This window comes from Phocoena sinus, chromosome 18 (genome assembly GCF_008692025.1).
Source record: "Phocoena sinus isolate mPhoSin1 chromosome 18, mPhoSin1.pri, whole genome shotgun sequence".
Classification (NCBI taxonomy): domain Eukaryota; kingdom Metazoa; phylum Chordata; class Mammalia; order Artiodactyla; family Phocoenidae; genus Phocoena; species Phocoena sinus.
In genome coordinates this window covers 47,039,882-47,062,943 of record NC_045780.1, presented here as the reverse complement: position 1 = coordinate 47,062,943, position 23,062 = coordinate 47,039,882, and the positions used below count along the sequence as shown (strand labels likewise).

Here is a 23,062-nt window from a genome sequence, read left to right as displayed (position 1 = left end):
TCCTATATAACTTAATGTGATATTTTTGTGTTTTTTTTAATTTCTCAGCATTTCTAAGCTAAGTGAGTTGTGCCACCAGTGGCTATTAATTTCCCTATCAAGACTTGGAATTGGCTTAGCAATGAAAGCTTATAGATATACTTGACCCACTGCCTTTTGGGCGTGACCACTTCAACAGAGGGCTTCCCCCACCCCCCACCAAAAAAAATTGACATATGTACTGTCACAAACAAAAGAAGGGGAAAAAAACATATCTAAGGAGGAAAAAAAACCACATTTGAATTTATCAAGAACAAAAAACTTATTTTTCAGGTGAAGAATATGTAAAAAGCCTAACTGCTAACCCCGAACTCATAGATCGTCTTGCTTGTTTGTCTGAAGAAGGGGTATGTTTGAGTTTGTTTTATTTTGTTTTTGAAAAGTGAAATTATTAATGTATCCACTTCCAGATGTTAGGCTCATAGTTACCAAATTTAAAAATTGGAATATCGGTGGGTAAGCTGGAATTGGAATAGGAGTTGGGTTATAAACAAGAGTGGCTCTAATAGACTTCTTATCAAAATGTCCTAAAGACTTGACTTTCTCAAATAGCGCTCTTTACTGATATATCCTCAGCAACCCGAGTAGGGCCTGGCACGAGGTGGCACTATCTGTTTGATTAATAAATGAAGGAGTTCATGGCTAGCTTGTGATGAGTAGGTATTTGACAAAGAAGTGGTGGGCACTGCAGAGAGAGCATACAGCTGTAGCATCAATTTCTTCCTGTGCTATGTTCATTCAAATTCATACAGGGGTATATACCATAATGTGGATGGTTGTTTTAAAAAATACCTGATGGTGTTAATAGTTGTATATGGAGCATACAGAAGACTCACTACTAACTATATCTCTTGGTTTGTTTATTTCACAGAATGAAATAGATAGTGGAAAAATAATATTTTCAGAGCATCTTCCATTAAGTAAGCTACAACAAGGCATAAAATCTGGTGCATACCTTCAAGGGACATTTAGAGCCAGCAGGGAAAATTACTTAGAAGCTATAGTATGGGTTCATGGTGACACTGAAGACAATAAAGAGGCAAGTGTGTACATAAATTCCTTTTACACTAAAATGTTTTCTGTTCTTTTTTTTTCACAAGTGTTTAACATTTTTGTACAAGAAGTTAAGTTTGCTTTATCCTCCCAATTTATCAGCTTGAAGAAAGTTATGTGAAAGGTCATAGATACTAGTAGAATTAATCACTTTTTCAGAAAACTGCTTATTGAGGAAAAGGACTATTAACCCACTTTTAAGAGAATAAAAATCTAATCAATAAAAAACCCCACTATGGTACCTCTATTTTCTGTATTATGATCTATTGTGGGAAATACTATTTGCATAATGTATAATTGCTCTGGAGAGCTTCACACACTTTAAAGCAAATAGCAGTTGTTTTGGGGTGCTCACTATTGGGCAGGTACTCATCTCATTGCTTTGAACGCTGCATTTCATATATTTTCAACTCTGCCTGTAAGAGTAGGTACTCTCTTTTTTGTTTTACCAATCAGGACCCTGAGATTTAGAGAGATTAAGAAATTGTGGTACTAATGTAAGAGTTATGGTAGAGCCATGAACACAACCCATATTTTCTGACCATGTTTTTTCTATTTGCCATTGAGAAATTAAGAGGGCAGAGTAAAGGGCCCCCACTATAAAGGAAGGAAATATATAAAGGAGGGGAAATAGAAACATAGAGACATCAGAATATATCTAAACTTCTGTAGGCAACCTTCCCATTATTATATTGCCTTTGAAAATATCTGGGCACGTGTCATTTGCTGTTTCACACAGATAATCTTACAAGGACTTAAAAATTTAAACCGAGCTATTCATGAAGATATTGTGGCTGTGGAGCTTCTTCCGAAGAATCAGTGGGTAGCACCATCTTCTGTGGTTTTACTTGACGAAGGTCAAAATGAAGATGATATGGAGAAAGAAGAGGAGAGAGAATGCATTGTATGAAACCAAGAAAGTTTTATTTTTTTGTCTGTGTAGCTTTGAATAAGTTGTTAATGTATTGTCTTTGGAAAAAATTAAACAAGTTTCATTGCTTTCAGATTTATTAATTTTTTTTTATTCGCTATGTATGATGAATAAAATTATAGTTCTGTCAGTTTAATAATATATGTCATACACATAGTTGATTTCTTTTCCTCTAAGTAGTCTGCTTTTAAATTAATGTCTTCTTTTGCTCAAATAAAACAAAGGTTTAAATACAAAAAGACTTGAGTATGAAACTTGAATTCTGACATTCAGGTGTACGGTCTGGCTGAATTAGTGAGGTTTAAGTAAATAAAAATTTTAAATTTTCTGAAATGCCTTTATGTAATGTTAAAGTTCCCTCAGCATAAGAGATGTACTTCTGGGCCCTTACAAATGGGTCTGTTTAATAGTTCCTTCTCTATTGCCATATTTACTATGAAGAGAGTGCTTTCAGTTGTTTCTTTTGACCTAAAGTCTACCTGATATGACCTATTTATTTTCCCATTTTAGAATTACAAGAATAATACAATTAGTTGGAATTCACACAACATTAGTAGTAGTTCTCTTTATATGAATTATATTCACTACTCTGGAGTCTTACTATAACATTATCTTTGCAGAGTCTAGGCCATAGGAGAGTGTTAGAGGTGAAATACCATAAGGTTCTTCTGCTATTTCTAATAAAAACTATTATTTGTTTGGGTTTATATTTTGGATAAGGACGAACCTTTAGAGATACATCTCTTTTTTAAATGAATTAATGAATGCCACTCAGCTAATTATTGAAAACTAGTACTAAAATCCTAGTCTTTTAATTACCAGACCTGTGCATGTGTGTGTGTGTGCATGCACGCACATGTGTGCAAGTCAGTAAATCTTCATATTAAAACTGCAGAGTCCAGTTCTGACATATTTATTCAGTTACTTTTGTTTTTTTGTAGTGCTTTACTATGGAACTGTTTTTGTAGTTTTGTTTGGCATGCTCTTGCCTAGAATTTTGAAGCATCAAAATTCCATAGTTTTATGTCATAATTTACTGCCTGAGAAAGTACCTGTATTCTAATTTTGAAGGGAAATTGTCTTATTATCCTTACAGGAAAGATAACTGAAGATTTTTACTTTTATTTTTACATCTCAGCTTAAGACTGCTGTAAGTGAAAAAATGTTAAAGCCTACAGGTAGAGTTGTTGGAATAATAAGAAGGAACTGGAGACCATATTGTGGCATGCTTTCCAAGTCTGGTATTAAAGAGGTGAGTAAAGAGCATGTTGCTATGTAACAGAAAATGAAATACATTGAATAGAACCTACAGCCCTCACCTTGCCCCCATCCCCAGCCTTTTTTGTATGTGTAAAATCTTTTTTCCTAATTTTCTCTAGTCAAGAAGACATCTCTTTACTCCTGCTGATAAGAGAATCCCTAGAATTCGGATAGAAACCAGACAGGCCTCTACATTAGAAGGGCAGAGAATTATTGTTGCTATTGATGGTTGGCCGAGAAATTCCAGATATCCAAATGTAAGTTTGAGTTAATCATTTTATTTTAGAATATTTAGTTAAAACTTTGGGAATAAAGTTGCTTCTTTTACTGAAAATAGAATCTGCTTTTGTATAAAATACATACTGAGATCTAGAAGTATTTCACAGTTACCTGGTAAGTGTACGTCCAAGCTGAAAATTAATTTTAGGAAATTCCAATGTGAATCATTTGGTGACTTTTACTCAGACTTCCTAACAAATAACTTTTGGTGACAGCTACTACAAAAACAGCATTTGAGACCTAAGTAGATTGTAAATAAAAAAATTTGGAAGATAGGATATTTGAAGCACATTTTTTTTTTTTTTTTTTTTTTTTTTTTAATGCGTTACGCGGGCCTCTCACTGTTGTGGCCTCTCCCGTTGCGGAGGACAGGCTCCGGACGCTCAGGCTCAGCGGCCATGGCTCACGGGCCCAGCCGCCCCGCGGCATGTGGGATCCTCCCAGACCGGGGCACGAACCCGCGTCCCCCGCATCGGCAGGCGGACTCTCAACCACTGCGCCACCAGGGAAGCCCCTGAAGCACATTTTAAACTTGAAAAATAATAGGAAATAAACAGACACCTTTTTATATGAGAACCAGGCCCTTGGGAAGTCTCCCCCATAAATCACTTGAGAAGTCTTTGTCATTTTTAGCTTTAATTTACCTAGTTGTCATTTTTAAGAAGTGTGGAGAACATTTAGAATACTAAAGTGATATGTAAATGTTGAGGGATTTAATGTGATAGTAAAAATAAATTGCCAAACAAAAAGCTGTAAAATACACCTTTCTAATAATATCTTTTGGTTTTAGGGGCACTTTGTAAAAAATTTAGGTGAAGTCGGAGACAAAGAGACTGAAACGGAAGTTTTGTTACTTGAGCACGATGTTCCCCATCAGCCTTTCTCACAGGCTGTTCTTAGCCTTCTACCAAAGATGCCCTGGAGCATCACTGAGAAGGTATGTTGAAAAGAATTCTTAGTGAATCACTGTATCTGAGCTACTAATTTTGTTTGATTTCTGTATGTGTTTTTTTAAAATATGTAGAAACCGTAGTTCCCTCCTCCCCTGCATTTAGTTTGGTACAGAACTCTTAGATATCATGGAAATCACTTGCTTTACTGAAAGACAGACTTTTCTAGGGGACAGACATTAGCTTATGTCAAATTTTCCTAAGATGAAGAGTTCACAAGTTATAAATCATAATGTGCAGTTATAATTAAGAAATAAAGCTGTTTTTTTTTTAATTTATAGATATTGTTGATTGCATAAGAGCTTGTGTTACATCTGTACCACCAAAATAGTTTTTTCTTTCTTAATAATGTGGCATCTTCTAGGACATGAAAAACAGAGAAGACCTGAGACATCTGTGTGTTTGTAGTGTGGACCCCCCAGGATGTACTGATATAGATGATGCTCTCCATTGTAGAGAACTTGAAAATGGAAATTTGGAGGTATTCATAATTATAATGACGTTCTATCCAAATATAGTTCTGGTCTTGAGTTAATTTTCTTTTGACCCATTGTAGAATTTGTTTGTGAGTTATTTATGTCAAGTAGAGTCAGTTGTAGCTGCAGAGACTAATGGGCATGTAAAAAATTGAAATGGTAACTGTGACTAAGGTCCTTTTTCCTTTTGGCCGTATTTCTTCTCATTAGAACTCCATTAGTACATTTAACCAATTAAGCATGTTGACATCCTTTTTATCTTTTTAAGGTTGGTGTTCATATTGCCGATGTTAGCTATTTTATTAGACCAGGAAATGCATTGGATCAAGAGTCAGCTAGAAGGGGAACAACTGTGTATCTTTGTGAAAAGGTAAATATGTTAAATTTAGAGTGGAATTTTGATACATCATTTCCATCATCTGTTTTATTCTTAATAATAAAACCATCTGAGGTATTTCCTGAGAAGAGGACAGCCTCAGTATATAGTGAAATATGAATTACTACTTTGTTAATTGTGCAGTTTGTCAAATTCATGGGCTCTTTTGGATTCTTGAACAGTCTGGAATAGTACATGAATTAGCTAAAAGACATACATAGAATAAGATGGCCTTAAATCAGTGAAAATATTGCAATGTGTTTTGTTATTGAGTGACCCAAATAACAAGTAGATGTAGTTGATATAAATTGTTGTGTAGCATTTAACTTATTATTGGTGGGTAATTAATATATATTCTGTTTCTTATATATAGTTAAGTCGAGTCTGTACTGTCACAATTTACCATTTATTCTTCATTAAGTATGCTCCGATAAACTTACAGAGAAAAATTGTGAAAGTAGAAGGGAAAGTTAAGCTTAGTCTGTGGTAAATTCATTGTCAAAGTTCTTCTGTGTAGCTTTTTTCCATAAAAATTTAGTGTTTCTCTTTTTTTAGAATGTTGAAAACACCATGTAGTTTGTGTGAAGTATTGGAGGAAGGTCCAGTCGTAGAGCTATTAGGGCCTGTGTCTGTTATCTGGTACAAACGTATTGTACAGACCAGAGATTTCAAAGTTTCAGAGCACAGCTAGGTGGGTAGTGTAGAGAACTTAAACTTAGACCGACTGACATGAAATCCAGTTTTCTTTCATTGCTTCCCTCTTGTAAAAATTGTGTGTAACTACTTTTCTAGAAATAGACTTTTTATTTCACATTTTCTCACTTCTTTTCACAAAGGCCTTTTTTTTCCCCTTGTAAGTTCAATGCTATTGATATTTGAGAGTAGAACCTCAAAAAACGTGTGGAGACAGCTCAGTAATCCACAACTCTATTTTATTTGTTCCAGAGGATTGACATGGTTCCAGAGTTGCTTAGCTCTAACTTATGTTCCCTAAGATCTAACGTTGACAGGTACTTAATCACATTTCTTCATAAAAACATAGTATTTACTTCTTTAACTGATTCCCATTAACAGATACCATCTATTTTTCCTCATAGGTTGGCATTTTCATGTATTTGGGAAATGAATCACAATGCAGAAATCTTAAAAACAAGGTTTACCAAAAGTGTCATTAATTCAAAGGTTGGTTTCATGGTTACTACCTCATGTTTAACATCTTTGGTACTTTTAACAATGTTCTAGATTGTTTTGAAAAATGTAGGCTTATTAATAATAAGAAGAAGTTTTTCCCCAGTGTTGCAGCAAACTCTAGTTGTTTTCAGTTATTTGCTTAATTTTTGCTGTTATTTGGAAATGAGTTTATTCCTGTATTCAGAAACTTACCAAGCCTATATACTTGAGGAGACCGAGTAGGTTTCTTTTAGCCCTACCTCAGGAGCTCCAGTGTTTGAAGTTGTCCCAGTTTATAACTGGTTAGTATTTTAAAAGATGGCATGTACACCGTCTCCTTGTTCCTCACATTTTCTCACTGAAATAATGTGATAAATCATGGTTGAATTCCAGTAGGACTAGCGTGAGCTCCATGTTCACACAGAATGGAGCCAGATTATGCTTCTCATTCTTCTCCTTTTTTTAATACTTTTTCCCAGATTCCCTTGTGTTCTCATTTTGCCCTGAATCTACCTCTGATGTTTGCCAAACCACTTTTCTTCCAATGATCTGTTTTCCAAGTTTACTGGCTTTTTCTCTCCCTTTGACATCATTCTTTTCTAATCAGCTAGTGATTGGAAAGAAAGCAATGTTAAACTGACAGTAATGTGGGAATGATTTAAATTTTCCTAGATTAGTATTTTTAAATAGGGTGAGTTTATAATTCTCCTAGACTTGGTCAGTGTAACAAAATTATATAAAAAAAATTAGTAAACATATAACAGAAAACATTTTTAGATGGGGAACTCTTATCCCCTAATAGATAAGTTGGTTCTCCCAAGAATCTGACCTGGTCTGCATCACCTAACTCTCTTGTACTATTCCTGATTTTTACTCAAGAAGCTGCTTAGAAAAAAAAAAGCTAAAAAATGGTGTTTTACATAAGGAGGAAAATAGGAACAGGGGTACTATTTGTATTGTAATTGGAAATTAATGTTTCTACAATGATTTTTCCGATTCTTAGGTTAAATACCCAATTTTGGGTATTTAGTAGATTTCCTATAAAACACGATGTCTAGACTATTACAATTTTTTTTTTTTTTTAAACATCTTTATTGGGGTATAATTGCTTTACAATGGTGTGTTAGTTTCTGCTTTATAACAAAGTGAATCAGCTATACATATACATATGTTCCCATATGTCTTCCCTCTTGTGTCTCCCTCCCTCCCACTCTCCCCATCCCACCCTTCCAGGCTGTCACAAAGCACCGAGCTAATATCCCTGTGCCTTGCGGCTGCTTCCCCCCAGCTATCTACCTTACTACGTTTGTTAGTGTGTATATGTCCATGACTCTCTCTCGCCCTGTCAAAACTCACCCCTCCCCCTCCCCATATCCTTAAGTCCGTTCTCCAGTAGGTCTGCGTCTTTATTCCTATCTTACCCCTAGGATCTTCATGACATTTTTTTCCCTTAAATTCCATATATATGTGTTAGCATACGGTATTTGTCTTTTTCTTTCTGACTTACTTCACTCTGTATGACAGACTCTAGGTCTATCCATCTCATTACAAATAGCTCAATTTCATTTCTTTTTAAGGCTGAGTAATATTCCATTGTGTATATGTGCCACATCTTCTTTATCCATTCATCCGATGATGGGCGCTTAGGTTGTTTCCATGTCCTGGCTATTGTAAATAGAGCTGCAATGAACATTTTGGTACATGACTCTTTTTGAATTTTGGTTTTCTCAGGGTATATGCCAAGTAGTGGGATTGCTGGGTCATATGGTAATTCTATTTGTAGTTTTTTAAGGAACCTCCATACTGTTCTCCACAGTGGCTGAACCAATTCACATTCCCACCAGCAGTGCAAGAGTGTCCCCTTTTCTCCACACCCTCTCCAGCATTTATTGTTTCTAGATTTTTTGATGATGGCCATTCTGACTGGTGTGAGATGATATCTCATTGTAGTTTTGATTTGCATTTCTCTAATGATTAATGATGTTGAGCATTCTTTCATGTGTTTGTTGGCATTCTGTATATCTTCTTTGGAGAAATGTCTATTTAGGTCTTCTGCCCATTTTTGGATGGGGTTGTTTGTTTTTTTGTTATTGAGCTGCATGAGCTGCTTGTAAATTTTGGAGATTAATCCTTTGTCAGTTGCTTCATTTGCAAATGTTTTCTCCCATTCTGAGGGTTGTCTTTTGGTCTTGGTTATGGTTTCCTTTGCTGTGCAAAAGCTTTGAAGTTTCATTAGGTCCCATTTGTTTATTTTTGTTTTTATTTCCATTACTCTAGGAGGTGGGTCAGAAAGGATCTTGCTGTGATTTATGTCATAGAGTGTTCTTCCTATGTTTTCTTCTAAGAGTTTGATAGTTTCTGGCCTTACATTTAGGTCTTTAATCCATTTTGAGCTTATTTTTGTGTATGGTGTTAGGGAGTGATCTAATCTCATACTTTTACATGTACCTGTCCAGTTTTCCCAGCACCATTTATTGAAGAGGCTGTCCTTTCTCCACTGTACATTCCTGCCTCCTTTATCAAAGATAAGGTGTCCATATGTGCGTGGGTTTATCTCTGGTCTTTCTATCCTGTTCCACTGATCTATCTTTCTGTTTTTGTGCCAGTACCATACTGTCTTGATTACTGTTGCTTTTTTTTTTTTTTTTTTTGCGGTACGCGGGCCTCTCACTGTTGTGGCCTCTCCCGTTGCAGAGCAACAGGCTCCGGACGCGCAGGCTCAGTGGCCATGGCTCACGGGCCCAGCCGCTCCGCGGCATGTGGGATCCTCCCACACCGGGGCACGAACCCGTGTCCCCTGCATCGGCAGGCGGACTCTCAACCACTGCGCCACCAGGGAAGCCCTACTGTTGCTTTGTAATATAGTCTGAAGTCAGGGAGCCTTATTCCTCCAGCTCCTTTTTTCGTTCTCAAGATTGCTTTGGCTATTCGGGGTCCTTTGTGTTTCCATACAAATTGCGAAATTTTTTGTTCTAGTTCTGTGAAAAATGCCAGTGGTAGTTTGATAGGGATTGCATTGAATCTGTAGATTGCTTTGGGTAGTAGAGTCATTTTCACAATGTTGATTCTTCCCGTCCAAGAACATGGTATATCTCTCCATCTATTTGTATCATCTTTAATTTCTTTCATCAGTGTCTTATAATTTTCTGCATACAGGTCTTTCGTATCCTTAGGTAGGTTTATTCCTAGATATTTTATTCTTTTTGTTGCAATGGTAAATGGGAGTGTTTTCTTGATTTCACTTTCAGATTTTTCATCATTAGTATATAGGAATGCCAGAGATTTCTGTGCATTAATTTTGTATCCTGCTACTTTACCAAATTCATTGATTAGCTCTAGTAGTTTTCTGGTAGCATCTTTAGGATTCTCTATGTATAGTATCATGTCATCTGCAAACAGTGACAGCTTTACTTCTTCTTTTCCGATTTGGATTCCTTTTATTTCCTTTTCTTCTCTGATTGCTGTGGCTAAAACTTCCAAAACTATGTTGAATAAGAGTGGTGAGAGTGGGCAACCTTGTCTTGTTCCTGATCTTAGTGGAAATGCTTTCAGTTTTTCACCATTGAGGATGATGTTTGCTGTGGGCTTGTCATATATGGCTTTTATTATGTTTAGGAAAGTTCCCTCTATGCCTACTTTCTGGAGGGTTTTTATCATAAATGGGTGTTGAATTTTGTCGAAAGCTTTCTCTGCATCTATTGAGATGATCATATGGTTTTTCTCCTTCAATTTGTTAATATGGTTTATCACATTGATAGATTTGCGTATATTGAAGAATCCTTGCGTTCCTGGAATAAACCCCACTTGATCATGGTGTATGATCCTTTTAATGTGCTGTTGGATTCTGTTTGCTAGTATTTTGTTGAGGATTTTTGCATCTATGTTCATCAGTGATATTGGCCTGTAGTTTTCTTTCTTTGTGACATCCTTGTCTGGTTTTGGTATCAAGGTGATGGTGGCTTCGTAGAAGGAATTTGGGAGTGTTCCTCCCTCTGCTATATTTTGGAAGAGTTTGAGAAGGATAGGTGTTAGCTCTTCTCTAAACGTTTGATAGAATTCACCTGTGAAGCCATCTGGTCCTGGGCTTTTGTTTGTTGGAAGGTTTTTAATCACAGTTTCAATTTCAGTGCTTGTGATTGGTCTGTTCATATTTTCTATTTCTTCCTGATTCAGTCTTGGCAGGTTGTGCATTTCTAAGAATTTGTCCATTTCTTCCAGATTGTCCATTTTATTGGCATAGAGTTGCTTGTAGTAATCTCTCATGATTTTTTTTATTTCTGCAGTGTCAGTTGTTACTTCTCCTTTTTCATTTCTAATTCTATTGATTTGAGTCTTCTCCCTTTTTTTCTTGATGAGTCTGGCTAGTGGTTTATCTATTTTGTTTATCTTCTCAAAGAACCAGCTTTTAGTTTTATTGATCTTTGCTATTGTTTCCTTCATTTCTTTTTCATTTATTTCTGATCTGATTTTTATGATTTCTTTCCTTCTGCTAGCTTTGGGGTTTTTTTGTTCTTCTTTCTCTAATTGCTTGAGGTGCAAGGTTAGGTTGTTTATTCGAGATGTTTCCTGCTTCTTAAGGTGGGCTTGTATTGCTATAAACTTCCCCCTTAGAACTGCTTTTGCTGCATCCCATAGGTTTTGGGTCGTTGTGTCTCCATTGTTATTTGTTTCTAGGTATTTTTTTATTTCCTCTTTGATTTCTTCAGTGATCACTTCATTATTAAGTAGTGTATTGTTTAGCCTCCATGTGTTTGTATTTTTTAAAGATCTTTTCCTGTAATTGATATCTAGTCTCATGGCGTTGTGGTCAGAAAAGATAGTTTCAATTTTCTTAAATTTACCAAGGCTTGATTTGTGACCCAAGATATGATCTATCCTGGAGAATGTTCCATGAGCACTTGAGAAAAATGTGTATTCTGTTGTTTTTGGATGGAGTGTCCTATAAATATCAATTAAGTCCATCTTGTTTAATGTATCATTTAAAGCTTGTGTTTCCTTATTTATTTTCATTTTGGATGATCTGTCCATGGGTGAAAGTGGGGTGTTAAAGTCCCCTACTATGAATGTGTTACTGTTGATCTCCCCTTTTATGGTTGTTAGTATTTGCCTTATGTATTGAGGTGCTCCTATGTTGGGTGCATAAATATTTACAATTGTTATATCTTCTTCTTGGATCGATCCCTTGATCATTATGTAGTGTCCTTCTTTGTCCCTTTTAATAGTCCTTATTTTAAAGTCTATTTTGTCTGATATGAGAATTGCTACTCCAGCTTTCTTTTGGTTTCCATTTGCATGGAATATCTTTTTCCATCCCCTTACTTTCAGTCTGTATGTGTCTCTAGTTCTGAAGTGGGTCTCTTGTAGACAGCATATATAAGGGTCTTGTTTTTGTATCCATTCAGCCAATCTGTGTCTTTTGGTGGGAGCATTTAGTCCATTTACATTTAAGGTAATTATCGATATGTATGTTCCTATTTCCATTTTATATATTGTTTTGGGTTCGCTACTATAGGTCATTTCCTTCTCTTGTGTTTCGTGTCTAGAGAAGTTCCTTTAGCATTTGTTGTAAAGCTGGTTTGGTGGTGCTGAACTCTCTCAGCTTTTGCTTGTCTGTAAAGGTTTTAATTTCTCCATCAAATGTGAATGAGATCCTTGCTGGGTAGAGTAGTCTTGGTTGCAGGCTATTCTCCTTCATCACTTTCAGTATGTCCTGCCACTCCCTTCTGGCTTGTAGGGTTTCTGCTGAGAGGTCAGCTGTTAACCTTATGGGGATTCCCTTGTGTGTTATTTGTTGTTTTTCCCTTGCTGCTTTTAATATGCTTTCTTTGTATTTAATTTTTGACAGTTTGATTAATATGTGTCTTGGCGTGTTTCTCCTTGTATTTATCCTGTATGGGACCCTCTGTGCTTCCTGGACTTGATTAACTATTTCCTTTCCCATATTAGGGAAGTTTTCAACTATAATCTCTTCAAATATTTTCTCAGTCCCTTTCTTTCTTTCTTCTTCTTCTGGAACCCCTATAATTCGAATGTTGGTGCGTTTCATGTTGTCCCAGAGGTCTCTGAGACTGTCCTCAGTTCTTTTCATTCTTTTTTCTTTATTCTGCTCTGCAGTAGTTATTTCCACTACTTTATCTTCCAGGTCACTTATCCGTTCTTCTGCCTCAGTTATTCTGCTATTGATCCTATCTAGAGTGATTTTAATTTCATTTATTGCATTGTTCATCGTTGCTTGTTTCATCTTTAGTTCTTGTAGGTCCTTGTTAACTGTTTCTTGCATTTTGTCCATTCTACTTCCAAGATTTCGGATCATCCTTACTATCATTATTCTGAATTCTTTTTCAGGTAGATTGCCTATTTCCTCTTCATTTGTTAGGTCTGGTGGGTTTTTATCTTGCTCCTTCATCTGCTGTGTGTTTTTCTGTCTTCTCATTTTGCTTATCTTACTGTGTTTGGGGTCTCCTTTTTGCAGGCTGCACTTTCGTAGTTCCCGTTGTTTTTGATGTCTGTCTCCAGTGGCTAAGGTTGTTTCAGTGGGTTGTGTAGGCTTCCTGGTGGAGGGGACTAGTGCCTGTGTTGTGCTGGATGAGGCTGGATCTTGTCTCTCTAGTGGGCAGGTTCACGTCTGGTGGTGTGTTTTGGGGTGTCTGTGGCCTTATTATGATTTTAGGCAGCCTCTCTGCTAATGGGTGGGGTTGTGTTCCTGTTTTGCTAGTTGTTTGGCATAGGTTGTCCAGCACTGTGGCTTGCTGGTCGTTGAGTGAAGCTGGGTGCTGGTGTTAAGATGGAGGTCTCTGGGATATTTCCACCGTTTAATATTATGTGGAGCTGGGAGGTCTCTTGTTGACCAGTGTCCTGAAGTTGGCTCTCCTACCTCAGAGGCAGAGCCCTGACTCCTGGCTGGAGCACCAAGAGCCTTTCATCCACACAGCTCAGAATAAAAGGGAGAAAAAGTAGGGAGAATTAGTAGAAGTATGAGTAAAGAAAGAAGGAAAGGAGGAAAGGAAGGAAGGAAGAAAGAAGCAAAGAAGGAAAGAAAGGAGGGAGGGAGGGAGGAAGGAAGGAAGGAGGGAAAGAAGGAAAAAAGACAGAAAGAAAGATGATACAGTAAAAATAAAATAAAGTATAATATAGTTATTGAATTAAAAAATATTTAGAAAAAAAAAAAAAAAGGGACGGATAGAACCTTAGGACAAATGTTGGAAGCAAAGCTATACAGAGAAAATCTTACACAGAAGCATACACATACACCTTCACAAAAAGAGGTAAAGGGGGAAAAATCATAAATCCTGCTCCCTGAGACCACCTCCTCAATTTGGGGTGATTCGTTGTCTAAAGGAGGGAAGGAAGGAAGGAAAGAACGAAAGAACGAAGGTAAAGTATAATAAAGTTATCACAATTAAACTTAATTATTAAGAAAAAGAATTTTTAAAAAAAAGTCATGGACGGATAGAGCCCTAGGACAAATGGTGGAAGCAAGAGTATACAGACAGGATCTCACACAGAAGCATACACGTACACATTCACAAAAAGAGGAAAAGGGAAAAAAATCATAGATCTCGCTCCTAAATTCCACCTCTTCAATTTGGGATCATTCCTTGTCTATTCAGGTATTCCACAGATGCAGGGTATATCAAGTTGATTGTGGAGCTTTAATCCGCTGCTTCTGTGGCTGCTGGGAGAGATTTCCCTTTCTCTTCTTTGTTCTCACAGCTCACAGGAGCTCAGCTTTGGATTTGGCCCTGCCTCTGCGTGTAGGTCGCTGGAGGGCGTCTGTTTTTTCGCTCAGGACGGGGTTAAAGGAGCCGCTGATTCGGGGCCTCCGGCTCACTCAGGCCGGGGGTTGGGGGATGGGGGTAGGAGGGGCACTACGTGCGGGGCGGGCCTGCGGCTGCAGAGGCAGCGTGACATTGCGGCAGAGGCCGGCGTGATGTTGCACCAGCCTGAGACCCGCCGTGCGTACTCCCGGGGAAGTTGTCCCTGGATCCCGGGAACCTGGCAGTGGCGGGCTGCACAGGCTCCGCGGAAGAGGGGTGTGGAGAGTGACCTGTGCTCGCACACAGGCCCCTTGGTGGCGGCAGCAGCAGCCTTAGCGTCTCCCGCCCGTCTCTGGGGTCCGCGGTTTTAGCCGCGGCTCGCGCCCGTCTCTGGGGTTTGCGCTTTCAGCCGCGGCTCGCGCCCGTCTCGGGGGCTCGCGCCCTCAGCCGCGGCTCACGCCCGTCTCTGGGGTTCGCGCTTTTAGCCGCGGCTCGCGCCCGTCTCTGGAGTTCCTTTAAGCAGCGCTCTTAAACCCCTCTCCTCGCGCACCAGGAAACAAAGAGGGAAGAAAAAGTCTCTTGCCTCTTCGGCCGGTGCAGGCTTTTCCCCGAACTCCCTCCCGGCTAGTCGTGGTGCACTAACCCCTTCAGGCTATGTTCAAGCCGCCAACCCCAGTCCTCTCCCTGAGCTCCGTCCAAAACCAAAACCCGAGCCTCAGCTCGCAGCCCCGCCCGCCCCGGCGGGTGAGCAGACAAGCCACTCGGGCTGGTGAGTGCCGGTCAGCACCGATCGTCTGTGCAGGAATCTCCCGGCTTTGCCCTCCGCACCCGTCGCTGTGCACTACTCCGCGGTCCCGTAACTCCCCCCTCTGCCTCCCGCAGTCTCCGCCCGCGGAGGGGCTTCCTAGTGTGTGGAAACTTTTCCTCCTTCACAGCTCCCTCCCACTGGTGCAGGTGCCGTCCTTATTCTTTTGTCTCTGTTTTTTCTTTTGCCCTACCCAGTTACGTGGGGAGTTTCTTGCCTTTTGGGAGGTCTGAGGTCTTCTGCCAGCCTTCAGTAGGAGTTCTGTAGGAGTTGTTCCACGTGTGGATGTATTTCTGGTGTATCCGTGGGGAGGAAGGCGATCTCCGCGTCTTACTCTTCCGCCATCTTCAAGGTCCCCCCCTAGACTATTACAATTTTATTAATTATTTGCTGTGAGTAAGGCAGTATTGGTTCTCCGAAAAGGATTTCACTTTACAGTCATTATCAGAGAATAATCTAACCTTCCTTTTATTTTATTTTAACATTACCTAAGTATTTATACATTAACTGAACTATGAGTAAATAGTTTAAACTATTTACTAACCATTCTACCGTTTTATTTTGTTTTAACATAAGTTCGCTTATGTTGTGTAATGCATCAGATAAGAGTAAATGAACCAGAAATCATAGGTGTGGAGTATAAATATTATAGATAGGAATCTCTTCTTTTGTTATTGATTTTAGGTTTTCTGAAATCATGGATTTTATATAGTGGAAATATGAGAACATAGTAAGCCAGTTTTTATAAGCATTGTATTAACATATGGTTTCTTTTATAGGCTTCCCTTACATATGCTGAAGCTCAGATGAGAATTGATTCATCAACCATGAATGATAGTATTACTACTAGTCTCCGTGGACTAAATAAACTAGCTAAAATTTTGAAAAAAGGAAGAATTGAAAATGGGTACATTTCAAAAATAGTTATTAAGATTTGTCTTAATTCACCTATCCTGGCATTAAGATAACTTGTGAACTCTTTAAAGTGTTTTATCATGGACGGTGATGAATTATTTAATAGGCTGAATAGGGGCTCTTAAGTAGAAACATTCCGTTTCTTCTAGATACCTTTTTAAATATTAGCAGCTTGATTCTGGACATGATTCTGGTTTGTTCAAGAGTTCTGTTGTGTCAAAGATCTTGATATGTTTGAGTTAAAGATCTTGAAGAAATTCTAGGAAGGCAAGATTGTCTTAAGACTGTTCTATATGGATTGTTCCTGATTTTAATTAGAAATGAGTTTCAAGATTGAACATTGGTTTTCAGATGTTTAAATACATATAGATGAAGTCCTTCTTGCACTTAGAGTTGGAAGAGATTTTAGAGGTTGTTTAATCCAACACCTTCATTTTTTAAATGATTAAGAGTTACCTAGAAGCAGTCTTCCCAAAGATCTGATTGCTAGCGGCAGGTTTACAACTTTTAGCTGTTATATCATGGCATTTGCCAAACTGCAGAGGAGTTTTAAGGAGTATCCAAGTACCCAAACTTGTTGAAGTAGTTAGAAGAAATTTGATTCTTGAAAAACATCAACTGTCAGAGTAAAGCAGGTTCTTGAGCCTTTCATATATTGGTCTCTGGGTTCCCGTGCCCATCTAGGGTAGGGTCACAAGTAGTTACTAAAAGTGTTTTTGTTGGGGAGTGCAAACTCTAGATCTGTGCTGTTTTCATAAGATGTGCCTATTTAAATTAAAATTCATTCAAATTAAAATAAAAAGTTCAGTTCCTGAGTCACACTAGCCATATTTCAAGTCCTCAGTAGCCACATTTGGCTAGTGGCTACCATGTTGGACAAGGTGGATTGAGAACATTTCCATCCCTGCAGAAAGTTCCATTGGACAGTGTTCTAGGTATTTATGCTGAGCCAACCCTATCTCTACTCACACTTCAGTTTTCTGGGAATTTTCTCCTGAAACTTGGAACTATATAAGGATAATTTGGATGTAGTAAAACCCAATGAAACTATTGCTCAAGTTTGTCCTTAAGATGTAAATAAGAGGAGTATAGTTAGATTTCTTTTGTAATACAAAACAACACATTTTTCATCAAGTATTCATTTATTGAAGGTTTTCAGTATGCCAGGCATCAGAAGAAAGTTTGTTGTAAAAGCAAAGTGAATAAAACAAATTGAAACTGTATTTATTTTGGCAGTTTTAAAGTAAGAGATATAATTTGCATCTGTAACAGCTTCCGCTAATTAGGACAGGAAAGATATTTCGTTAACTTGAACACTCTGTACTTCTAGTTTTGTAAGTATTGATAGATAGTCATCTACTGGTAAAACATATCATCGAGTCTTCTCAGTCTTAGGATGAATAGAGTAAGGAATCAGTAAAAAAAAATTGGTGTCTTTCACCTTCTTAAAGGATATGTTGTGTCTTAAATTATATCTATCATATGTCTATGTTAAAGAATAAATGTCATGTTTTAAATGTTCTGTGAAGAAAAAGTGATCAAAATGTGATTAGTATACCTTGCTCTTTAGGTAAAGATGTATAGATTAACACAGATTAATTGTGGTTTAGAACCTTATTGTAAATTATGCATGGAAAGAAAGGAATATTTGTCGGGATTCCCTCTCTAGTATTTCTTCTGTAGTTCTTCTAACAAAGGTGAAGAGTCAAGGGAAAAAAGGACTTGGAATCGCACTTAACTTGCCCCAAATCATCTTTTTCCCTTCGTTGTGATTGTCCAAAGTTACCCAGCCTCATTAAAATTCTTAGTTTTAGGTTGATTTGGAGCTGACCTGATGAAAATAGCATCAAGGTGTGTAGAAACATTATACTTGCCTTGCCTTGTGGGAATTTACTTTTCAAAGGAGAACTTGCCAAATCATTAAATGAACTGTGCATGTAAAGCACTTAGCCTAGTGTACTCTCTGACCCACAGCACTCAGATATTAATAGCCATTAGTGTTTGTGACATTAGTTGTAGTTTGTCTCCTCTCCTTGGTTGAGTGTATGTGGAAGATACTTTCGAACTGGGGATCTTCTGATGTTACTGATCTACCCATGGCAGCTTCCCTTTTGCCTCTCTCCACCATCCCTCACCCTAATACATTGTTTCCTATAGTAAATAAAATACTATTGATTACCTTATTTATTTATAAAACTGATTACAAACTCTTGTAGCTAAGTAAAAACTCAGTTTCGGTACAGAAGTCATTCAAATCCTGAGAAACACAAGGACTCATTTTGTTGTGTTGCTACTGTCCTCCCTTTTAAAATGCATTTTAGAACTGTAAAATATTAGGCTATCCGTGAAAATGGAACATGAAACTTAGCAGATGGTCATAAATCTTTCATAAGAAAAACTGTTATGCACTTGCTCTAATCATTTTCTGTTTTAAAAGAATCACTTCCAGAATTATATCTGTTACTGCTCACATGACTGATTCACCTCTTTATCTTATTTAGGGCTTTGACTCTTTCTTCTCCAGAAGTTCGATTCCACATGGACAGTGAAACTCATGATCCTATAGATCTGCAGACCAAGGAACTTAGGTATGCAATTTTTTTGATGGGTAGTAGATAAGATTTTGATTTTAAGGTAATATCTAGTATATATATTAATAAAACATTTGTACCCCAAATATCTATTTTTAGTAGGGTTATGATTTCTACAGAGTTTTTTTTACTTACGAAATATAGAGAAAAGTAAATGATTTCACTTTCTAGTCTTTTTTATATAAAACCTATGTATCTTATTTATAAGATAAATATTATAAAAGGAAAACGGCCAGTTTGGTTTGTCTTAATGTGTGGTATATTAGAACTTGACTAGTAATAGCTATGGTAAGTAAAGGAAGATTACCCTCATTAATTTCTTACGTATTTAATAGAGAATATACTGTGATAGGGTAGAATAGTGGCCAAACACTGGGCTTTGAAGCCAGACTGCCTAGATTTGGATCCCACTTCTGCCAGTGACTCCGGTCAAGTTATTTGACCTCTCTATGACTCGATTTATTTGTCAGTAAAATAGGATTGGTAATGGTACCTACCTCATAGGGTGTTGCGAAGAATAGTCAGAGGCTAGGTATTGTTGTTACAGTTTTATTGATTTGGGCTAAGATTTAGGGAGCAAGGTTGTTTTGGATTAAATCAGAGTTAGGCCTCTTTTCCATGCCTGTTATGTAAGGTGATCTGAAATTAATCATGCATTTACTCTTTTCTAGTAGATGACCAAGGATTAAAAATGGGAATATACTCAAGTTTGTTAGTTAGGACCAGTGTGTGCGTTATAGCATTAGAGCTAAAATTTAAAAATACCTTTGGGTGAATTTCTGTGCAAATAAGTCTAATGTTAATAGGAACAGTGAACCCAATACCAAGGGCTTTTTTGAGGAATATCTTGAATCTAGTTTTGCCAAAGCAGAACATCACCCATTTCTTCTTACCAAGAAGAAAAACCACATTTCTAAGAGATTGTCCCATAGTTTTAAAGGTACAATTAGAGGTCTTCCTAATATTAAAAAAAAAAATTAATATATTTTAGGAATCTTGTCAAGAAGTTATAAGATGTTAAAAATGGAAACATGAATGACAGATTAATAATGCATGTTCAGTAACTTGGGAGAAAGGAAGCACTATTAAACAACACAGATCATTTACTAAACTAAATTTTAAGTGGACATAGGCTATGTAGAATGAAAAACAATATCACATTGGTTAAGAGCTTTGAATTCAGATTATATGGGCTCAGATCCTGTTTCTACTGATAATTCTAATCTTGAGCAAGAGAATAATGTTACACACCTTTAGTTTTCTCACCTGCAAAACAGGACTAATATCTATATCCATATATATATATATATATATATATACACACATATGTGTGTATATGTATTGTATATGTGTATGTATACACACACACATATCGCAATGTATATAGCACTTAGAGCACAATGCCTGGGCCATAATACGCACCCAAAACAGCTATTTTAAATATCTCTTCGTTTTGGGGTGAAAGTTTATTAGTGAAAGTTTTAATTTTTTTAAAGCCAAAATTGATATGACCTAAATAGCTTTTAATTCTTAGAAAACTTTATTTCTGTGGACTTATTGAATAAAAATCTCTTTGTACTCAGTATAAAGAGGTGAAAATGCTTATGATTTAGATTTTATATATTACTAGAGTTACTAAAGCTTCTGTTTTTTATTGCCATTTGTAAAGTCTCTTCTAGCGTGAGATTTACTCATGGAGTAGATGCCTAGTAAGAGATCGTTAGCACAGTAGCTGAGAAATGAAAGGGATACCAAATTCTTAAAAAAACACGTGCATACACACATGAATGTTTACATAGGAATTTTGATTATCTCTTGGTAGAGAAGGTAACCTGTGAACGATATATAGAAGTCTCATTCTTTTTCCTTATTTAACGATTTTGCCATTGGCAGAGAAACAAATTCCATGGTGGAAGAATTTATGTTACTTGCCAACATCTCTGTTGCAAAAAAAATTCACGAAGAATTTTCTGAGCATGCTCTGCTTCGAAAACATCCTGCCCCTCCTCCATCAAATTACGAAATTCTTGTTAAGGCAGCTAAATCCAAGGTAAGGTCACATAGTTTGAAAAAGCATCTGTATTTGTGTAGTGATCCAGCCATCGCACTGAATAATCTATATTTACATTTCCATAAAAATTTTGTTGTCTCCTGATGCAAAAATATGCCCGTAGTTCTTTTAATTAAAAAAGAAGTCATCTAACTTGGGTGTGGTCATCTCTTCGCACCTTGAAATCATTTGTTTAATAAAATTCTTTAATGTCTTTAAATAAAGAGAGCCCTATACTAAAGCCAGATATTCCACACTAAGTTATTTATAATATCCTGAACGTATCAAGCTCTTCCATATCTCTGTGCCTTTACACGTTTTTTATGCCTATATTATTTCCTGCCTCCTCCAAACTGTCTACCTTTAGAGACTTAACAGATAGTTTTTTTTTTCTCTTTATCTTCAACTCACTTAAGCCCTCTTTATGTCATGTCCCTAAGAAAGAAGTCCATTTTTGCATATGTGGAAAAAAGGAAAAACATAGAAGGGGCACCCCTTTCCTCAGCCCCTTATGCTCCCTGCCTCTGGTTAGTAGACTTATTTAGGCATGATTATCCCTACCCTTGGGGTGACTGTGGCTTGGATTTCAGGGTATTATTCTAACAGGATGACGTTGATTTCTGATTTTTCAGACCTTTATGGTGGGCCTGCTCCTATTATATCCATCAGAACAGAATCAGCTTCTCCTCTGCTCCAAGGATTGTACTGTAAATTGGAGAATTTTCTCTTACTGTCCTATTTCTTTCTATGACCTGGGTAGAGGAAGGAAGAAATAAGTATTTTTGCCTCATCTCCCAAAGTAAAACAAGCAGCCAATTGCTATATCAGCACGTTGAGCTGTAGTAACCAATACAGTTTTATTTTGCCTCTGGTCTTCTACTTTGAATGGAGGGAAACTCTCTGCAGAGAAAATCCAGATATGCTGAAAAATATCCAGATCTACTTTGATTTTTTTCTGCCCCAACAGAGATAAGGCAAGTACAGATTGGACTTTGAGAGATAGCACTACTGCTCCCAGTATTCTCTTCCCCTTGAAATTTAAGAATGTTGATACTGTAGTACCTTCAAATGCGTTCAGAAAAATTTAAGGTTTAATGTTGCAAAAAACAACCATTACTTTTTATGACTTTATTTATAGTTCTCCTAGGTTTAGGATAAAAGATATAAACACTTATTACGTGGTCAAAAAACACCATATTTGTTCAATCTGATTGATTATATTTTGAAGACATGCTGGTACTGATTTTAAAATGTTTAATATGATGTGTTTCCCCCTCTTCTTTATCCACAGAATTTGGAAATTAAAACTGATACAGCCAAGGCTTTGGCTGACTCTTTGGACCGGGCTGATTCACTTACCTTCCCATATCTAAACACCCTGTTAAGAATATTGGCAACTCGCTGCATGATGCAAGCTGTGTACTTCTGCTCTGGAATGGATACTGATTTTCATCACTATGGCTTAGCGTCCCCAATATACACACATTTTACTTCACCCATCCGAAGGTACTTTTTCCTTATGAAATTAGAGATAGAAAACAGTTGATTTCAAATTTTAAAAGGACATTTTAATGCTAACATAGCATGATTCTTATTTCTCCTTCATATATCTAGATACGCAGACATCATCGTTCATCGGTTATTGGCTGTGGCTGTCGGGGCTGACTGCACTTACCCAGAGTTGACAGACAAACACAAGCTTGCAGAATTATGTAAAAATCTCAATTTTCGGCACAAAATGGCACAGTACGCTCAGCGTGCATCTGTGGCTTTTCATACCCAGGTATTTGCCTTCTATCACTAATGTTAGAAATGAAGTTTCGTTCACTTTTAATTGCAAATTTTTTTTTTTTTTGTTCAAAATATCTTAAGACAATCCTTGATAAGGTTGTATGCTTTTTTACAGTTATTTTTCAAAAGCAAAGGAATAGTAAGTGAAGAAGCTTATATTCTATTTGTGAGAAAGAATGCTCTTGTGGTGTTAATTCCAAAGTATGGATTAGAAGGTACAGTGTTTTTTGAAGAAAAGGACAAACCAAAGCCACGGCTTACTTACGATGATGAGGTACAGTATTTCTAATGTTTTTATTTTGGCTTTTTTTGGAGGGGGGACAGTTGCAAATGGTACCTATAAAGGGTAAAATTATTTTTGTACCCTACAGAACTTTATGCTAGCTAAGATTATCGTTTTACTCACAATTTCTCGGCTCAGTGTATCTTCCCATATACAAAAGTTGTTCTTGATTTCTTTCTTTTATACCATGAAAAGTTTTCCCCTCTAAGGAAAACTTGAATTATGCTTTGTCCCTAGTGGACAAATGGATTAAAGTAAAGGAATAAATGGCTGTTTATAGCTCCAAGAAGGGAATTTTTTCAACCAATTCCAAGTGTCTCTTACCTGACACACTCC

General features: G+C 37.2%; 1 protein-coding gene across 3 annotated transcripts in view; it reads left to right on the top strand.

The window, feature by feature from the left end:
- The window catches only part of DIS3 (DIS3 homolog, exosome endoribonuclease and 3'-5' exoribonuclease), a 29,201-nt gene that overhangs the window by 4,031 nt on the left and 2,108 nt on the right, over positions 1-23,062 (top strand). For all 3 annotated transcript variants that reach the window (XM_032611538.1, XM_032611539.1, XM_032611540.1), the window contains 16 exons: positions 313-386; positions 911-1,078; positions 1,832-1,996; positions 3,162-3,275; positions 3,403-3,540; positions 4,353-4,499; positions 4,877-4,993; positions 5,257-5,358; positions 6,310-6,374; positions 6,462-6,546; positions 15,876-16,003; positions 18,513-18,599; positions 20,496-20,652; positions 21,944-22,158; positions 22,267-22,435; positions 22,559-22,717. In XM_032611538.1, the coding sequence (XP_032467429.1) occupies positions 313-386; positions 911-1,078; positions 1,832-1,996; positions 3,162-3,275; positions 3,403-3,540; positions 4,353-4,499; positions 4,877-4,993; positions 5,257-5,358; positions 6,310-6,374; positions 6,462-6,546; positions 15,876-16,003; positions 18,513-18,599; positions 20,496-20,652; positions 21,944-22,158; positions 22,267-22,435; positions 22,559-22,717 (2,090 nt within the window). The remainder of the gene's footprint in view (positions 1-312; positions 387-910; positions 1,079-1,831; positions 1,997-3,161; positions 3,276-3,402; positions 3,541-4,352; positions 4,500-4,876; positions 4,994-5,256; positions 5,359-6,309; positions 6,375-6,461; positions 6,547-15,875; positions 16,004-18,512; positions 18,600-20,495; positions 20,653-21,943; positions 22,159-22,266; positions 22,436-22,558; positions 22,718-23,062) is intronic.